The sequence below is a fragment of the Rhododendron vialii genome, chromosome 9a (assembly GCF_030253575.1).
Source record: "Rhododendron vialii isolate Sample 1 chromosome 9a, ASM3025357v1".
In the NCBI taxonomy this organism is placed as follows: domain Eukaryota; kingdom Viridiplantae; phylum Streptophyta; class Magnoliopsida; order Ericales; family Ericaceae; genus Rhododendron; species Rhododendron vialii.
This window is the reverse complement of record NC_080565.1, coordinates 3,188,374-3,209,186: the sequence shown is the minus strand read 5'-3', so window position 1 is coordinate 3,209,186 and position 20,813 is coordinate 3,188,374. Positions and strand designations below refer to the sequence as shown.

Here is a 20,813-nt window from a genome sequence, read left to right as displayed (position 1 = left end):
CATCTTCTACCTCTGGAATACCTGGTTTGCGCTTGAAGACCCACTTGCACCCAACAATCCTCTTCCCTTTCAGCGGTTCTACTAACTCCCATGTTTGATTCTTTTGAATAGACCCAATCTCCTCATTCATAACAACAAACCACTGTGCAGACTCAGCGCTCAAAACAGCTTCCGTATAGCTTGAAGGCTCCTCATACTCAACTATTTCAGCAACTCATAAAGCATAGGCCACCATTTCAGAATAAGCCGAATACCTTTTAAGAGGCCGAATCTCCCTACTTGGCCTGTCTTTAGCAATAGTGCATGGTTGCTCAACTAACGCATCAACCTTTGTGCCTGAACTCTTGAACTCCTCTTCAATTGGCTTCTCAATGTGCTTCTTCCTTGAGTCGGAAGATTCACTCAAAAACTCCACTTGCTTTGGAACACTCTGCTCCTGAACTGTATCATCAACCTGCTTAGACCCCTTAATCATAACGTTTACATCAAAAGTAACATCTCTACTGATCAAAAACTTTGAATCTTCAGGGCACCACAATCTGTACCCTTTCACACCTGCTTGATAACCCAAGAAAATACACTTCTTGGCCTGTGATTCTAACTTACCCTCATTCACATGAGCATAAGCTGGACACCCAAACACACGCAGCATAGAATAATCAGCTTGATGACCTGACCATACCTCAAAAGGAGTCTTACACAATAACAATCGACGGAGACCTGTTCACCAAATAGCATGTTGTGGAAACGGCTTCAGCCCAAAATTCTTTGCCCAATCTGGAATTGGACAACATACAACATGCCTTCTCCAAAAGAGTCCTGTTCATATGTTTAGCCACACCATTCTACTGAGGGGTTTTTCTCACTGTGTGATGCCTCACAATGCCCTCATCACTACAAAATCTATCAAACTGGCCAAGACAAAACTCCATACCATTGTCAGTTCTCAAACGTTTTATTTTCTTACCAGTCTGATTCTTAATCGAAGTTTTAAACTGTTTGAATGTATTAAAGGCGTCACTCTTATGTTTCGACATATACACCCAAACCTTACGAGAGAGATCATCGATAATACTCATAAAATATCGAAAACCACCTTTAGAAGTTACCTTGGCGGGACCCCAAAGATCCGAGTGAAAATAATCCACCGTGCCTTTGGTGCGATGACCAACTGTACTGAATTTTACCCTGCACTGCTTGCCGTAGACACAATGCTCACAGAAATCCAGCTTCTCAGTTTTCTGGCCACATAGCAAACCCTGTTTGCTCAAAACTGTCATCCCCCCTCTCGCTCATATGCCCAAGGCGCATATGCCACAAAGGAGTCAAGTCTGAATCTGAAATCTTGGATGAAGCAACCGTTGCTGTAGCACCTAAAACTGTACTGCCCTGGAATGTATAGAGGTTACCACGCTTCTGACCCTTCATCAGTACCAATGCACCCTTCGAGACTTTCAAAACTCCACCTTCACCGAGGAATTTGCAACCCTGAGAATCAAGAGCACCTAGGGAGATAAGATTTTTCTTCAAATCCGGAACATGTCGAACCTCAGATAAAGTCCTAACAATAATGTCATGCATCCTAAGCTGAATCGTTCTTGAACCAACAGTCTTACAGGCCATGTTGTTGCCCATCAAAACTGTACCACCATTGACCGCCTCATAAGTAGAAAACCACTCTCTATGCGGACACATGTGGTATGAACATCCAAAATCTAGAACCCACTCGGTCTTAGAGCGAGAATCGCCCTCTATAACTGATAACACGTTATCTGACTCATTTGAACTTTTAGCAATTCCAGCAATTACTTTACCCCTTTTTTGGTCTTCTTTTTCCTTCTCCTTGAGTTTTAAATAGTCACTTTTCCAGTGCCCGAGTTTCTTGCAATGATTGCACTTTCCCTTCTTTTTACCTGATGACCTGGATCTTCCCCTATAACTCGACTCCACCCTTTATGTTGTTCTTCCCTTAACAAACAAACCCTCCGCATGTGTATCACCCTCACATGACACTTTTTTCCTCAATTCCTTCGAATATAGGCTTGCCTTAACATCTTCCATGGATATCGTGTCTTTGCCATACAATAGGGTTGTAACAAAGTGCTCATACGAAAGTGGTAAAGAGCATAATAAAATTAGGGCTTGGTCCTCATCCTCAATTTTACTATCAATATGTTTCAGATCCATAATAATACGATTGAACTCGTCTAAATGATCCTTAACAGGTATACCTTCTCACATACAAAAAGTATAAAGACGTTTGAGGTATAACCTGTTGGTGAGCGACTTCGTCATATATATGCCTTCCAACTTCAGCCAAATTCTTGCTACTGAAGTTTCTTCTTCCACCTCGCGAAGAACGTCATCTGCCAGACTCAACTGAATAGAACTCAGAGCTTTGATACCATTTATTGGGAGTTCGTCCAATGCATCGACCTGCCACTGTGTGCTCAAGGCCCAATTTGTATGGGAGTAACGGCAAAGAGTCCACCACATCATTGGGGCCCAATATATATTGAATGACCCATATCCACTTAAAAGGCCAAGCCTTGTGCAATCCTTGTTGGGTTAACAGAGCCTTCATCTTTACTCTCCAAAGACTGAAACTGCTGCTTTGCACATCAAATTTCGCAATCTCGAATTTAACCGCCATAGCCACAATCAGAAACGAAACCCTAGTTTTTGAAACCTAGTGCTCTGATACCAGTTTGTTGTAACGAACGCTATGAATGCAAGTTAAGAGCGAGAAATTGAAAACTAAACAAGAAATCATAAAGACACAAGATATATGTGGTTCCCAAGATGGGTACGTCCACGGGCGAGGAGAGAGAGGATTCACTAACCAACGTGAAGAAGAGATACAAAGAGCCAGCTATAATCCGTAACTCTAGAAAAGGTCACAATATGATAGATCAAAAGATACTTTAGAAGTTCCCCAAAAGCCCTATTTATAATAGGCTACAAAAACGGAAACAACATAATTAACCAATGTAGGACTAAAGGATACAAGGCATTCCGAACAATTTATTTTGTATTACTCGTTTGCACACCATAAAATAAAGTTCCAACAGAGATTGTGTAAACTATGAAGTACGAGATTTGTGTTGTCTAAAGAATAAATTGTTGCCAAGGGCCTGAGGTCCACTGAGGTTATAAGATGGGATTAGTAAGTTAGTTCTTCCTTAAGTGAAAATGATGAAACTTATTATTTTTTGCTCCGTAAGTTAATTCCTCTTGTCGATATAAAACTTTTTGTTAAGAAATAGTTTTGTGCAAGTTTATGCAACCAAACACCTAAAATTGGTAAAATATTTTGCAAACATTGTATTCTGTCCAAATAAAAAGATTCGCAAAAGAGTAAAAGCAATGAATCCCTATGCTTTGTTTGGAACCTTGTGGGAAAAGAGGGAAGTCAAGATAAACTAATTAACAAGAAAAATGAAGGAAAATATTTATTGTACTTAATTGTTCTCTATTTTGCTATTATTTTTCTTCTCTGTTCCCTCAAACCAAACCAACAAGTGGCGAGACAATTTTTGGACTCTGCCCTCCATCATCCACGTTCCAAACAAAGGGAGATAGGGCAATAGTACTAGAAATAAATGGGCTGAGTTATTCACAATAGCTAAATTGAGTTCACGTGTTTGCCAGCATGGGTGCTACAGCCAACCCTCAAAGAGATAGACATAAACCGGTGCCCGAAGTTAAAAATGTTCAATCCAATTGACGAAAGAGCAGCAGCATTCAATGGCTTGACGTCGCTTCGAAAACTTTTCATTCGTGGTTGCCCAGAGTTGACCCTTCCAGGTTCTGTTCTATTCACCCAACAATTACTTTTTAAATTGCGTCTTATTAATGATAACTACCCCGAAATAAGGTACAACCCAAACCTCCTCAGTCAAGAAAATGTGGATTGCAAAAGTTTTGCTCTTAAGGCTTTGTTTGGCTTGATGTAAAATATTTTTCACACAAAATTGCATTCATTCAAATCATTTTACCTGTAAAATGATTGCATGAAATTTATTTTGCATTATATGTTTGCACACATTAAAATTAAGTTTCAACAGAGATTGGTTTTATTATACTGTACAAGATTTGTGTTGTCTAAAGAATAAGTTGTTGCCAAGGGCTTGAGGTCCGCAAATGTTACGAGACAGGATTATTAAGCTAGTTCATCCTTAAGATTAAATGGCATAATTTAATGTTTTTTGCTCCGTAAGTTAATTCCTCTCGTGGATATAAACCAATTTCTTCAAAAAAAATTATTCCAAGTTTAGACAACCAAATAATAAAAATTGGTAAAATATTTTTGCAAAAAATGTATTTTCTGAAAACAATTGGAGCCTTAATAGAAGATTTGCTAAAGAGAAAAAGCAATGACGCCTAACGCTATGTTTGCAACATTGTGTCAAGAAAGGGAAGAAAAGAGAAAATAATTAACATGAAAAAAGAAAGAAAAATTGTTATTGTATGTAATCTTCTTTTTGGCCAAGTTTTATTCTCTTTTTCCTCAAAGCAAACAATGGGGGAGAGAGAATTTTCGATTTCCCCCTCCATCCTCTACGTTCCAAACAAAGGGAGATATGGCAATAGTGGAAATAGATGGGCTAAGTTATTTGCCAGAGCTAGAAAACATAAGGTTTCTTGAGAAGTACCTTTTAAATGAGTATATCATTGCTATAACCTAATGGGTCCAATTGACGAAACAAAAACAGCGTTCAAGGGCTCAACCTCCCTAGAAGAACTTATAATTTATGGTTGCACGGAGTTGACGTGTTTGCCGGAAGGGGTGCTACAACCAACCATCCAGATGATAGACATACGCAGATGCTCAAAGTTAAAAACGATCAAGCCAATTGACGAATCAGAAGCATCATTCAACGGCTCCGTGTCCCTTCAACAACTTCTGATTTACGATTGCCTGGAGTTGATTACTCTTCCAGGTCCTTTTCTATCCACTCAGTATTTAGTTTTTAAATTGCTTCTAATTCATCATATTTACCACGAAATAAGGTATATCCCATCCCTCATACAAGAAGATGTGAATTGCTAAACTTTTGCTCTGTAGGACTCGTTTGTCTTCAGGTATGATATTTCTTGCACAAATTTTCTTTTATTCAAAACATTATACCCCTAAAATGGCTGCATGAAATTTATTTTGTATTATTCGTTTACATACCATAAAATAAAGTTCCAACAGAGATTGTGTAAAATATGAAGTACGAGATTTGTGTTGTCTAAAGAATATGTTGTATGTTGCCAAGGGCCTGAGGCCACAGAAGTTGTAAGATGGGATTAGTAAGTTAATTCTTCCTTAAAAGAAAATGATGTAATTTAATATTTTTTGCTCCGTAAGTTAAATCCTCTTGTCGATATAAAACTTTTTGTTAAGAAATAGTTTTATGCAACCAAACACCTAAAATTGGTAAAATATTTTGCGAACATTGTGTTCTGTCCAAATTAAAAGATCCGCAAAAGAGTAAAAGCAACGAACCCCTATGCTTTGTTTGGAAACTTGTGGGAAAAGAGGGAACACAAGATAAACTAATTAACAAGAAAAATGAAGGAATATATTTATTGTACTTAATTGTTCTCTATTTTGCTATTATTTTTCTTCTCGGTTCCCTCAAACTAACAACTGGCGTGACAATTTTTGGATTCCGCCCTCCATCATCCACGTTCCAAACAAAGGGAGATAGGGTAGTAGTACTAGAAATAATTGGGCTGAGTTATTCACAATAGCTAAATTGAGTTCACGTGTTTGCCAGCATGGGTGCTACAATCAACCCTCAAAGAGATAGACATAAATCGGTGCCCAAAGTTAAAAATGTTCAATCCAATTGACAAAAGAGCAGCAGCATTCAACGGCTTGACGTCCCTTCGAAAACTTTTCATTCGTGGTTGCCCAGAGTTGACCCTTCCAGGTTCTGTTCTATTCACCCAATAATTATTTTTTAAATTGCGTCATATTCACTCTAATTACCCCGAAATAAGGTACAACCCATGCCTCCTCCTACAAGAAGATGTGGATTGCAAAATTTTTGCTCTTAAGGCTTTGTTTGGCTTGATGTAAAATATTTTTCACACAAAATTGCATTTATTCAAATCATTTTACACGTAAAATGATTGCATGAAATTTATTTTGCATTATTTGTTTGCATACATTAAAATTAAATTTCAACAGAGATTGGTTTTATTATACTGTACAAGATTTGTGTTGTCTAAAGAATAAGTTGTTGCCAAGGGCTTGAGGTCCACAAATTTTACGAGACAAGGTTATTAAGCTAGTTCATCCTTAAGATTTAACTGACATAATTTAATGTTTTTTGGTCCGTAAGTTAATTCCTCTTGTCTATGTAAACCAATTTCTTGAAAACAAATTATTCCAATATTAGACAGCTAAATAATAAAAATTGGTAAAATATTTTTGCAAAAAATGTATTTTCTCAAAACAAATGGAGCCTTAGTAGAAGATTTGCTAAAGCGAAAAAGCAAAAAGCTATGTTTGCAACGTTGTGGAAAGAGAGGGAAGAAAAGAGAAAATAATTAACATGAAAAAAGAAAGTAAAATTGTTTTTGTACGTAATCCTCTTTTTGCCATTTTTTATTCTCTTTTTCCTCAAAGCAAACAATGGGCGGGGAGAATTTTCGATCTCCCTATCCATCCTCCATGTTCCAAACAAAGGGAGATATGGCGATAGTGGAAATAGATGGGCTAAGTTATTTGCCAGAGCTAGAAAACATATGGTTTCTTGAGAAGTGTAAACACCTCAATTTGGACTTCTAGATTAATGTATTTTCTGTTTTTGATTCTCCGATGATGAAACAGATCAAGAATACCACGGGAATGTCGTGTGTTTGAGCTTTTAGTACTGTTTGACACACTCTTGTACCTTACCAAGCCTAAGCCACTTCAAAAGCCAAAAACCCTATTGACGCGCGTTGATTTGAAGACAGCACGCGCAGATCAACTTGACGGGTGTTGGTCAATGGTCAAAGCTTGACCGTTGACCAACGCGTGAGTAGGTGGTACACGCACGCGCTGCTCCCAAACCCGTGCGCGAGGGTTAAGCTGCCAGGTGTGGTCAACAGTCAAAACTTGGCCGTTGACCCACGCGCATCAGGGCGCAACACGCACGCGCCGGTCAATGCCTGTCCTCATCACCTTTATGGGTTGGTAAGCTTAACTACCAAGTAACCCTCAGCCAGTGTAGAGACCCATAATTATTTTCTTAAATTTTAAATGTTTAATATGTATTTGGATTATCAAAGTATGTATAACAATGTGGATATGAGTTGGGTCAATGTGAGATGACTTGGAAGTTGTGGGAGTTGGCGTGATACAATAGGAGTGAAAGGGTGTGAGTGTTATTTGTGCTATATAAGTCAAAAAAAAAGGGGAGCAGGAGATTATTTTCTCTCTTTTCCTTTCCTTTCTTTTCTTCTTCTCCGGCGTCTCTCTCGGCTCTCACCTCTCTCACCTTCTCTCTTCGATTTCATCGATCACGAGTGAGACTTTTGAAAAATCCCAAGTACTAAAGTTGTTCTACGCGACGAGAGCTTCCTATCCATCGAAGAAAATTCACGATCGGAGCACTTCGAAGTTTCCTCCATGTTCGGGCGTGCTTCTAACCCTCGAGGTAGGGATCTCCTACCTTTCTTTACATGTTTAAGTGTTAGTTGGATGTACAAGAATCAAGTTTGATTATCTATTTTGAGTCTTGAATAAATCTTGAGCATGCTGAAAATTTCGTGGGTTTTGGTAATCTGTCTTTTGGGAGCCCTTCTGCTAGGAATTAATTTTTGGTATCTTCATAACAGTTAAAGTACGTTTCAATACGAAGATTTCGGTACCAAGATCATGCAAAACCGATAATCACACAATTAGTTATGAATTTTTGAATGCTGACTGTTTGCTGGATGTACGAATCTGTGCGAGGCTGTCTTCTTTTAAATTTCTGGGCATGATGAACACTTTGGGTGGCTTTGGGTCTTTTACAGGAGTTGCATATTTAAGTTAAGAAGAGATTGGTGTTGGAATCAAGTAATTTGGTCAAGTATACAATTTTTGGTGAATTTCTAAAGTAGGGTTGGTCGACTAGGGCGAAAATGGTTGCGAATCTGTATTTCTTTTGATTGTTGGGTTAATCTCCTCTTGTTTCTGAACCTGGGATTTTTACTGAGTGTAGGGCTTGTAGTGGTGCTACTTTTGGCGTTGGTTTCAATATTTTTGGGTTTAAGTTGGAAGAGTTATGATTTTTCAATCAATTTTACTTATTTCCGCGTAGAATCTGACAGCACAGGTAGACTTTGGTAAAATGGCCATAACTCCTAGCTCGGGACTTGAAATGATGCACCGTCTGTTTTGTTAGAAACTAGACACATAGGGTTTTCCAACGATACATCCCATGCATCATGGGTATGTCCGAGCGATAACAGATTTGCACCCAAAGTTGACCTAAATTCTGCCTTGCACCAGTTTTTACTGTTATGTTGAAGCTATAATCGCAAGGCCGTAGTTAGGTTACCCGAACTCTGTTTTTGATGTATGACCTATGGATTCAAAGAAGAAGAAGTCTACTTTTCAATTGTTTAAGTGTCGCCCTGGAATTCATGTTGTTTAATTGGGATATGAGAACTAGTGAGCATAAGGGTTAAAATACTTGTAAACGATTGGAATAGAAAATGGATTAGATGGATGATACGATCGATGATAAATTCAGTTGTAGAATGTTTGACGCGATGTGTAAATTATTCGATGTCTTTCCATGAGATTGAGTCTCTGGGCTTGCAGGATACTTGCAGTGAGTTAAACAGGATTTGGTGAATCACTTGGCATGAGTGCATGGTTGTTAAGCATTGATGGGTACTACAAAGATGAGGATCGTTATAAGTATTTGCGAATTAGACTCTTAATGGAGATGTCACAAAGGGGGTCTATTAGGTGGTAATATGAGATGTGAAATAAATGGTTGATTTACAATGTGAAGGATGTGGGTTTTTGTGCTTTCTTTATTGAAATGATGAAGACAAGATTATTTACGTGTAACTGAATCTAAGTATTGGTGTGAGAGATGTGTTTTGCTATGTGTGGGGATTAGAGAAACGGTGGATAAAGAGATTGCTTGTTAGTGAGAATATGTGACACTAATTGAACGATAATGAAAGCCACGGATCCACCGTAAGGTGTGATGCCGAACATGGGACGTACGGGGGTCCTAAAAGCCCGGAATTGATTCAAAGGATTTTAGTGGACGCACGGGGGTCCTAAAAGCCCGGAATTGATTCAAAAGATTTTAGTGGACGCACGGGGGTCCTAAAAGCCCGGAATTGAATCAAAAGGATTTTAGTGGACGCACGGGGGTCCTAAAAGCCCGGAATTGAATCAAAAGATTTTAGTGGACGCACGGGGGTCCTAAAAGCCCGGAATTGAATCAAAAGGATTTTAGTGGACGCACGGGGGTCCCAAAAGCCCGGAATTGAACGAAAGGATTTTAGTGGACGCACGGGGGTCCCTAGTGCCCGGAAGTGCACAAGAAAGCCACGGATCTACCGAAAGGTGTGATGCCGAAATGAACATAGGACGTATGGGGTCCTTAATGCCCGGAAATAAAATCGAAACACGTGACATGGTGAAACGGAGAATCTTGTTATTATTTATTATCAAACTAAGGTTGAAAATGTCAGTTTGAGTTGGTAACTTGGAATGTCTAATGTGTCAATACATGTTTTCTTTTATTTTTCCCTTTAGACTGCCAAATCCTTGTGGCTTGTTCTCCTGATGTGTGATGGGCAGTTCTGTGTGAATGTATAAGTGGTGCCTCGTGGTGTGATGCATTGTGAGAGTTTCATGTATGGTATTTGCTTGTCAGACTTATAAGGGAAATCTTAATGTGGAGGAGTTTTGCTAGATGTTGAGATTTGAAGTTTGATTTGGGATTGACGGATGAGTTTCCTTGTTGTTGAGGTGCGGTATTGTTCGACTTGTCATTGCTTACCTTATGTTCTAGCTCTACATGCCTAGTGTGTATATTTTTGGTGAGAGGTTGGTTGGTTGTATGAGAAAAGGAAGTGAAAACATTTTGTTAAAGAACTCAGACTAATCTTTAGATCATTGAAATGGAAAATGAAAAAGCAGGGATTGGGTTGGGTAATGCCGTAGCGGTAAGCTGAGATTTTTAAGAATATTGGTGTGTGTGTGGGTGAGAGTGTTGGTGTTTGAGAAATGGAGTTAAATATTTTCCAGCGTGAGTATGACATTTTGAGCTTCACTTTTGACAAAACAAGTACGCTTTTGGAAAATGTTTTCCCTTGTGATCTATCTTCACTTCTGCATGCAATTTAGGTATGGATATCTCTACGAGCTAGTGTAGCTCACCCTATCCTTTCAGGTACTCGCCATGGCACTTAGCTTGGATTGCATGGAGTGCACATTGAAACGTCTCTTGAGAGCTTCATTGGTATCATAAAAGAAGTGTTTATCATCTAGTCAAATTCATGTTGTGTACTTTACTCGCAATGGAGAGTTGTACCTTTTGATGAGAATATATGTAAAGCTATGTGTAAATTCCTCTCCTTGATCATTATGGAACTCATTTAATTATAAACGTTTAGGAGACTTTATGTAAAAAAAAAAAAATTTTTAGAGAGAAGAAGAAGAGACTTTGATTCTTTATTTGGATTGGCATGACAGTCAAGGGTAAATATAGTTTGAGAGGAAGACTTTTGCTGTGGAAAATATATTATTATTTTAGCTGAAAATCGAGGGCGTGACAACTTGGTATCAGAGCATAGGTTTAGAATACTTTAGGACCGTGGGGAGACACTTAGTCTCATGGGTCTAGCAGTTGCATTGGGGCATGAATGGTGTGTGTGTACTTGAATAGCTTTCACCTGTTTACGTGGCATTGCCATTGCATTTGTGTAGGGCTATATGGACTTGTTGACTTGTGTTGAGATCGATGTAATGGATAGAAATTGTGTAAGATGTTACGAGACTGAAATGAACTTGATTACTTTTGGACTTCCTAGAACCATGAGTTGGGGTATGTGTGAGCCTTCTAGATCTTGTGCGATGTGATGGTTGATGGTAGTTTACCAGTTTCTCTTCTCTAACTGTTGTAGTAGTTGGAAATTGTATATTTTAAGAATATGTATATTTGTAGAAAGTTATCTATTGATGTTTGCTTTAAGTATTTGCCCATGTTTTGCACCATTCTGTTTGGTGTCTATTTTGTGTTGTCCTAAGTGGTAAAACTTGAATTGATGGGGTATCCAATACGTGCATAATAAGTGATATGTTGACTGCTATGTGGAACTCATTTTTTTTTTGGACTTGAGGATCTACTTCCGGATATTCAGTTTGAAGTGCGGCTGGCCACCGTGACTTCATGATTGAATACCTAGAATAGAAGCTCTTTGAACAAGGTAAAAGAAAAGGATTTACCTTCTGCCATGGAACTAAACAAGGATAGATCATGTGAAACTATAGTTAAAGATTTGTATCTCTTTGACAATTTTATACTGTTGTGCAGACTATGCATGTCTAAGTCACTCTGCTTACTAGTCTTCTGTAAGTAAGTGTCTTTGTATCCTATTGAGAATTAAGAACAGTGAAACAAAATGATTAAATCCTTTAAAATTGCCATACTTTCCTTCATGAGATTGAGTTGGTATATGTGTTCCTGAAATTTGGAGATGCAATGACATGGCTTGATGATGTTATTTGATTAATAAGAACTCGTGTGAGAGTATGATAGAGTTTAATGTCATGTTGACACTACGCCATGAAGAATGTTGAACTTAGGATTAAGCCTTGAAAGGAACGCTTGATTATGAGGAAACATGATGGAGTTGTTCTAATGTGAGGATTTGAGCTACAAGGGAAGAGAAAGAGGACTCTATATGTGGATAACGAGAGATGAAATGGAGGGAAATATTCGGACTTGATTTTATAGTGATCGGTGTAGGTTTCTTGAATCTAGATTTCATGGTGGTTAACTTATTGAACCTTCCCTGATGTTGTGCTGTTTGTTGTGACGGTTGTGTTGTGTAATTCAGTTGTTTCACGACTTGTTGACTTGGTTATATATTTCGAGGACGAAATTTCTTTAAGGAGGGTAGGATGTAGAGACCCATAATTATTTTCTTAAATTTTAAATGTTTAATATGTATTTGGATTATCAAAGTATGTATAACAATGTGGATATGAGTTGGGTCAATGTGAGATGACTTGGAAGTTGTGGGAGTTGGCGTGATACAATAGGAGTGAAAGGGTGTGAGTGTTATTTGTGCTATATAAGTCAAAAAAAAAGGGGAGCAGGAGATTATTTTCTCTCTTTTCCTTTCCTTTCTTTTCTTCTTCTCCGGCGTCTCTCTCGGCTCTCACCTCTCTCACCTTCTCTCTTCGATTTCATCGATCACGAGTGAGACTTTTGAAAAATCCCAAGTACTAAAGTTGTTCTACGCGACGAGAGCTTCCTATCCATCGAAGAAAATTCACGATCGGAGCACTTCGAAGTTTCCTCCATGTTCGGGCGTGCTTCTAACCCTCGAGGTAGGGATCTCCTACCTTTCTTTACATGTTTAAGTGTTAGTTGGATGTACAAGAATCAAGTTTGATTATCTATTTTGAGTCTTGAATAAATCTTGAGCATGCTGAAAATTTCGTGGGTTTTGGTAATCTGTCTTTTGGGAGCCCTTCTGCTAGGAATTAATTTTTGGTATCTTCATAACAGTTAAAGTACGTTTCAATACGAAGATTTCGGTACCAAGATCATGCAAAACCGATAATCACACAATTAGTTATGAATTTTTGAATGCTGACTGTTTGCTGGATGTACGAATCTGTGCGAGGCTGTCTTCTTTTAAATTTCTGGGCATGATGAACACTTTGGGTGGCTTTGGGTCTTTTACAGGAGTTGCATATTTAAGTTAAGAAGAGATTGGTGTTGGAATCAAGTAATTTGGTCAAGTATACAATTTTTGGTGAATTTCTAAAGTAGGGTTGGTCGACTAGGGCGAAAATGGTTGCGAATCTGTATTTCTTTTGATTGTTGGGTTAATCTCCTCTTGTTTCTGAACCTGGGATTTTTACTGAGTGTAGGGCTTGTAGTGGTGCTACTTTTGGCGTTGGTTTCAATATTTTTGGGTTTAAGTTGGAAGAGTTATGATTTTTCAATCAATTTTACTTATTTCCGCGTAGAATCTGACAGCACAGGTAGACTTTGGTAAAATGGCCATAACTCCTAGCTCGGGACTTGAAATGATGCACCGTCTGTTTTGTTAGAAACTAGACACATAGGGTTTTCCAACGATACATCCCATGCATCATGGGTATGTCCGAGCGATAACAGATTTGCACCCAAAGTTGACCTAAATTCTGCCTTGCACCAGTTTTTACTGTTATGTTGAAGCTATAATCGCAAGGCCGTAGTTAGGTTACCCGAACTCTGTTTTTGATGTATGACCTATGGATTCAAAGAAGAAGAAGTCTACTTTTCAATTGTTTAAGTGTCGCCCTGGAATTCATGTTGTTTAATTGGGATATGAGAACTAGTGAGCATAAGGGTTAAAATACTTGTAAACGATTGGAATAGAAAATGGATTAGATGGATGATACGATCGATGATAAATTCAGTTGTAGAATGTTTGACGCGATGTGTAAATTATTCGATGTCTTTCCATGAGATTGAGTCTCTGGGCTTGCAGGATACTTGCAGTGAGTTAAACAGGATTTGGTGAATCACTTGGCATGAGTGCATGGTTGTTAAGCATTGATGGGTACTACAAAGATGAGGATCGTTATAAGTATTTGCGAATTAGACTCTTAATGGAGATGTCACAAAGGGGGTCTATTAGGTGGTAATATGAGATGTGAAATAAATGGTTGATTTACAATGTGAAGGATGTGGGTTTTTGTGCTTTCTTTATTGAAATGATGAAGACAAGATTATTTACGTGTAACTGAATCTAAGTATTGGTGTGAGAGATGTGTTTTGCTATGTGTGGGGATTAGAGAAACGGTGGATAAAGAGATTGCTTGTTAGTGAGAATATGTGACACTAATTGAACGATAATGAAAGCCACGGATCCACCGTAAGGTGTGATGCCGAACATGGGACGTACGGGGGTCCTAAAAGCCCGGAATTGATTCAAAGGATTTTAGTGGACGCACGGGGGTCCTAAAAGCCCGGAATTGATTCAAAAGATTTTAGTGGACGCACGGGGGTCCTAAAAGCCCGGAATTGAATCAAAAGGATTTTAGTGGACGCACGGGGGTCCTAAAAGCCCGGAATTGAATCAAAAGATTTTAGTGGACGCACGGGGGTCCTAAAAGCCCGGAATTGAATCAAAAGGATTTTAGTGGACGCACGGGGGTCCCAAAAGCCCGGAATTGAACGAAAGGATTTTAGTGGACGCACGGGGGTCCCTAGTGCCCGGAAGTGCACAAGAAAGCCACGGATCTACCGAAAGGTGTGATGCCGAAATGAACATAGGACGTATGGGGTCCTTAATGCCCGGAAATAAAATCGAAACACGTGACATGGTGAAACGGAGAATCTTGTTATTATTTATTATCAAACTAAGGTTGAAAATGTCAGTTTGAGTTGGTAACTTGGAATGTCTAATGTGTCAATACATGTTTTCTTTTATTTTTCCCTTTAGACTGCCAAATCCTTGTGGCTTGTTCTCCTGATGTGTGATGGGCAGTTCTGTGTGAATGTATAAGTGGTGCCTCGTGGTGTGATGCATTGTGAGAGTTTCATGTATGGTATTTGCTTGTCAGACTTATAAGGGAAATCTTAATGTGGAGGAGTTTTGCTAGATGTTGAGATTTGAAGTTTGATTTGGGATTGACGGATGAGTTTCCTTGTTGTTGAGGTGCGGTATTGTTCGACTTGTCATTGCTTACCTTATGTTCTAGCTCTACATGCCTAGTGTGTATATTTTTGGTGAGAGGTTGGTTGGTTGTATGAGAAAAGGAAGTGAAAACATTTTGTTAAAGAACTCAGACTAATCTTTAGATCATTGAAATGGAAAATGAAAAAGCAGGGATTGGGTTGGGTAATGCCGTAGCGGTAAGCTGAGATTTTTAAGAATATTGGTGTGTGTGTGGGTGAGAGTGTTGGTGTTTGAGAAATGGAGTTAAATATTTTCCAGCGTGAGTATGACATTTTGAGCTTCACTTTTGACAAAACAAGTACGCTTTTGGAAAATGTTTTCCCTTGTGATCTATCTTCACTTCTGCATGCAATTTAGGTATGGATATCTCTACGAGCTAGTGTAGCTCACCCTATCCTTTCAGGTACTCGCCATGGCACTTAGCTTGGATTGCATGGAGTGCACATTGAAACGTCTCTTGAGAGCTTCATTGGTATCATAAAAGAAGTGTTTATCATCTAGTCAAATTCATGTTGTGTACTTTACTCGCAATGGAGAGTTGTACCTTTTGATGAGAATATATGTAAAGCTATGTGTAAATTCCTCTCCTTGATCATTATGGAACTCATTTAATTATAAACGTTTAGGAGACTTTATGTAAAAAAAAAAAAATTTTTAGAGAGAAGAAGAAGAGACTTTGATTCTTTATTTGGATTGGCATGACAGTCAAGGGTAAATATAGTTTGAGAGGAAGACTTTTGCTGTGGAAAATATATTATTATTTTAGCTGAAAATCGAGGGCGTGACAGCCAGCCTCGTGGACTGGCTGAGCTCCTCTCTTTGCACTATCTACCTCTTTCTCTCCCTATATATAACCCACATGGTTCTTCTATTAAAAGGGTTCAAAAAAAAAAAAGAGATACAAATTTCAAAAGGGTTACACCCACCCTTGTTTCTTCAATCACTCATACTCCCTCAAGAACATAGCTTGTTCTTCAACCTCAATCAAGCCTCAAACCTCAAAAGCTCAAGCACTCTTTCAAACTCAATCTAGGTATAGCATACCTACTGTTTTCTGTTCTGATCCCTGAGGGGGGTTGGTAGGGCCAAGGCTGGTAATCAATACCAGTTGTGTCCCTAATGCTAGTAGGGTTTAAAAAATCGTCCTGGTAGGAACCAACACGCGCCAGTCCACAGCACGCGCACGCCACTCTGCTGCTGCCCGCACAGGTCCGCGTGGGGATTAGTGTCTTGCTGTTTTATGCATTTCTTTGTATATAAATCACTGCGAGCATGTAAATAACCGGTTTACTGCTTTCCTTTGTTAGAATTGTTAGCTATATTTCAGTATGCATACGTGCTGCTATGGAGTACCTCTGGGATCTTCCTGGACATGTACCAGAACCCAGAAACATGTAAACCAAACATTGGTTAAAGGGTTTAGACATGCACGCGCCGGAGCGCCATACTTGCGCGCCAATCTGTCTTTGATCAATGAGTGGCCTTGCTTGGGTAACTTGGCCTTAGGCCGTTGTTTTGTCCCCACACGGTTTATGGGGTATTTTGTTCATTTGTAGGGCTTTTCAGCCTTTAAATTGTATATTATAACTGTTTGGTTTGTCCTAGGTGTGCACTGATCCTTTTAAAGCCCAGAGGGTTTGAAAATAAGAGCTGTGGGCTTAGGCTTACTGGCGTGCGCAGGTCTTGTAGTAGCGCGCGCAGGTGTGATCAGCATGCAGTGACTTGATCAGTGCAGGCTGGTTTCCACCTGCACACGTCACTCTAAAACAGCAGCCTTCCAGTCTGTTTAAACTTCCACAGGAGTCTGTTTTCATCCTATACTAACTGCTTTCGCATCCATGCTATTAATTACATCTTTCAAATCGTGTTATAATTTTAATCCCCATTAAACTGTTCCCCACCCCTAATTGGCTAAAGAATTGATTAATCAAACAGAATCGCAAATATTTTCACAAAATGCTCAAGTAGAGACCGATCTCCGGATTGGGCGAGAGGGGTGTCTTAAAACCCTTCCCCTCTCGTAACCTGGCTTCCGAACCCAGATATGGTTATGACGGACTGGTTCTTTCACTTTTTTAAAACAAAAACGGCAAGTGCTTTGAAATACGGTTCTTTGGGTGTCGGACCTTCAAAACCCGAGTGGCGATTCTGTTTTCCGAGCGCTTGCGCTCCCTCGATTATGGGCCCTGCTTTGGGAAGGAACGGAATCCTTTCCAAAGCCATGCTGCCCACAGTGACGACTTTGCTGGGGATAATCGAACCAATATTGATCTATACTTAGAGTTTAATACACTATGAATAATCTTTAAAAGTTTGTCAAAATGGTGAGCTTCGCACTGCTGAAGGCTAGAATGGTGATTTAACAGGACCTCGTGTCCGACCAATCCAATCTGAGACTTTTTTCGATTGATCACTTGTGTAGTTTCCTTTAAAGATGGACTTATTAAAGTGAGCTAAATTTGAAACGGCATTTGCAAAATTGCGATTCTGTTCCATTAATCAATTTTTAGCATTTTTCATTTGCATCGATGTGGAATAGCCCCGTTGGAGTGTTTTGGCAATCCGGCACGGTTTATCGGAGCCCAAGGACCCCAAATGCCCAACAACCTTCGACGATGATAAATCATTTTACCGTTCGACTGTTGCTCTGTGGTTACGCAGGCAGCGGATGGTATATCTTGGCTTTAGTCCGAGGAATCCCCTCAAACCAAAATATGTCTTTGCATATACAAAGCATTAAAACTCTCCAAATTAAGACAGGTACCTACAGGGTAAGATCTACTTTCATCTAACCCCCATATGCTGTCTACATGTTACTGCTTTCCCTATCGCGTGCACTGTACATACATACTGTTTTGCGTAGGAACATGTTTAGGGCGACTTCTAGATTGTCTCTCTTTCGAGTTTGTCTTATGCTTATTAGGACGTTGCTATGACCCGATGAAGAGTCATGCATCTTGATGGTACATGCTATCAATTTTCAAAGTCGTTAGATCAACAAGACTTTGGGAAATCAAGACTTTCTAAGTCCTTGTCTAAATACCCGATCGAGGTTTCAAACAGAAAACAAGGAACAACAGAGAGAATGCCGTGATGCTTATACCACCTTGGTTATCGTGCGCAACACGTACATCGTTTAGGCTATGGCATTGTATTGCCTACGCTGCCCCGATTCCGGTATCACGTCATCTACACCGAGTTGTTCTGACTCCAAAGTTGAAAATTCGAGAACGGAATAGTCAAAGGCTTAGACTATTTTGACATCTTTTAGTGTTAGTCGATTCAAACAAGGATACACCCTCGAAAAGAATTCCGAGGATTTTGGCAGCGTCCGAACATCATGAGACAGACTTGTTTGTAGTTATAGAGTCTAGGAGGACACCGACGACGATGACGTGTACATTGCATTTCTTTTTGCAATTAACTGCTGCTGCAGGAACGTCACTGAGCTTTCAATTACTTTATTGTATAGTTTGGAACCATTGCACCGAACAAAAGAGTACTGAAAGAAAAAGCCAAACCTACTTGGGAATGTCTTCAAAATACGGTTCAAAGACTTGTCAGGCTAGATTCCCGGTCAGTTGCAATGGAGGCTTCTCCAGGTTCACTGTTGGCCGCCTTACAGTCTGGTTCGCTATCGATTTTGCAAAAAGCCACGCCGCCAGCTTCCCCATCTTCAGCTTCTTCATCAAGCTCCATTTAAAAACCTGTGATGACAGATCAGCCGCTCAGTCTTGAAACTATGCTCACAAACCTCCAGAACAGTATCACTGCTTCGCAACAGAGGGCCTCTCAGACTGATACTTCCATCACTCGTCTGAATGATCTCATCAACACTCCTCTTCCACCAGCGCTAGTGCTTGAAGAGGAAGGCGAGGACGATGAGGATGTTCATGTAGAACCTGTCTTTGTCGAGGATCCAAATCATGCAGGGCATCTCATTGTTCAGCCCATTCCTAGAGAGGCTCGTGCGCCTGCTCTAAACCTGCACCTTTTTGTTGTTAGGTCTATTTAAAACCCTGACATGACCGCTCTTGTGGCCAAGATGACTAAGCTAGAAGAAGCTGTCTCAAAATCCAAGAAGGTTAGCATGGAATTGACCTAGATCATCTCTGCCTGAACCCAAATGCTAGGCTTTTCGACAAATTCAAGATGCTTAACTTGGTTAAGTTCGACGGGAGCGGTGATCCTAAGACTCATCTCTTTGGCTATCATGCTGCAATGAAGCTGCTGGGTGTGGAAAGTGAGGCTATGTCTCAGTTGTTCCCACAGACTCTCTCTGGGCCCGTTTTTCAATGGTTTTTGTTGCTCAACATCTCCAAAAGAAGGACTTGGGAAGACATTGGGGCTGCCTTTGTTGCACAGTACAATTACGACTCTCAACTCAAGATGACCATTCATGAGTTAGAGTCAACCAAAATGGAAGCAAATGAGTCCTTTGCAGATTTTGTTAAGAGGTGGAGAGCCAAAGGCGCTCTAATGACTTAGCGCCCGAGTGAGGGGGATCAACTCCGCATCATCTCGCACAATCTTCAGCCCGACTATGCTAAGAACCTTGTGTTGGTTCAAGCATCTGCAAACTTTGAGATTTTCTTTGAGTTTGATTTGGCCATTGAGGATGCACTGCAGAGTGAAATTCTGCCGAGAGGAGAGTCCTCACAATAAGCTAAACCGAGGGCTTACTCTAGAAATAGTAGCGCGCTGTTCGGTAATAACAACTACTCCAATACGGCTACAAGTGGGAGCGATGCTCCGGCTTTTGACTCCAATCGCACTGCCGATGTCAATCAGGTTCAAAATGCCCAAAGCTACCGGGCCCGAACCCAACCTTGGAGTTTCTCTGTCTTCGAGGCACCTCTATCTGCAGTGGTGGAAAAACTCGTCAAATCCGGGCATCTCAAGCCTTTAACCCCAACTTCTCCACCCAAAGTCTTACCTTCTGGTTACAAGCCTAGCCTCTTTTGCGCCTTCCACCAAATGCCTGGCCATCCTATTGACGCATGCTATCGTCTTCGACATGAGATTCAAAATCTCATTGACAATAGTACGGTTCAAGTTCCACCAAAGCTCAACGTCATTTCCAACTCCTTGCCTTAACACCATTCTGACCCTCTGGTTGGTCAGATATCTATCACCTCCACTCAAATCAATCCAAGCTCCACCATATTCAACCCCAGCCACTTTATCGTCCCTCAAAACCAACGCAAACCATTTGTGTCTATCCTGTCTGAACTCGAGTTTGGCATGTTGGACATAGGTTGTGGAATAGAAAATGGGGCTGAAAGCTGGAAGGCATTGGTTGAGGATTGGGCCAATCAATCGAAGGAAGGGGCTGATGGGCTGAGGTCCATTGTTCAAGAGAGGATCGAGTAGGTTTGGTCGAAGAAACTGAGGAGGCCGAAGTGCTGTTACTTGGGCCTGACGTCCTCTGGATCCTACCCCTCTTTTGTGGAAGCCAAGGTTAACTATAAGAATTGTATTTTCAAATCGCGTCTATTTTGCATTGACACTTTTGGGTCTGAGTCTAACACGGTGTCTGTCAAGTCATTTAAGTTTAGCTCTGAGTCAAGGTTTGTGCCTCTTGGCCTTCCATGTCGTAGCTTCTATTTTTAATTCGAGTCTTTTGCTGTGCTTGGCAACCTCGAGGGGCTTTCTTTTTGATATGTACTATCTTGCTTCTACGTACTTTGTTGGCTTTTACATAAACTGTGTCGACCCTGATGATGAAGGGATAGATTTCGATGGGATCAACCCCAAGGAAATGTGTTCCCTCGCCGAAGGGGAAGACGAAAGGTATGCTCAGCCTATTAATTGAAATAGTAGTTTTCAAATAAGCTTGAAAGATGAGGTAGACCCTCGACTGGTTCAAATTGGTTCAATTCTGTCCCTAGAGGAGCATTGTACTCGGT

At 40.1% G+C, this 20,813-nt stretch overlaps 1 protein-coding gene and 2 long non-coding RNA genes across 18 annotated transcripts in view; all 3 read left to right on the top strand.

Annotated features, from left to right (window-relative positions):
• Nucleotides 1–20,813, top strand: part of LOC131301970 (putative disease resistance protein RGA3) — a 48,702-nt gene that overhangs the window by 9,544 nt on the left and 18,345 nt on the right. For 13 of the 16 annotated variants that reach the window (XM_058328498.1, XM_058328510.1, XM_058328500.1 and 10 more), the window contains 3 exons: nt 3,652–3,807; nt 4,716–4,943; nt 5,769–5,924. In XM_058328498.1, coding sequence (XP_058184481.1) covers nt 3,652–3,807; nt 4,716–4,943; nt 5,769–5,924 — 540 coding nt within the window. The remainder of the gene's footprint in view (nt 1–3,651; nt 3,808–4,715; nt 4,944–5,768; nt 5,925–20,813) is intronic. The other 3 variants (XM_058328512.1, XM_058328507.1, XM_058328502.1) reach the window with 2 other exon arrangements.
• On the top strand, nt 5,937–10,675 carry LOC131301973 (uncharacterized). Its single transcript, XR_009191491.1, has 2 exons — nt 5,937–7,640; nt 10,392–10,675. It is a non-coding gene; the product is annotated as an uncharacterized LOC131301973 (long non-coding RNA).
• Nucleotides 11,555–15,591, top strand: LOC131301974 (uncharacterized). The gene is made up of 2 exons (XR_009191492.1): nt 11,555–12,556; nt 15,308–15,591. It is a non-coding gene; the product is annotated as an uncharacterized LOC131301974 (long non-coding RNA).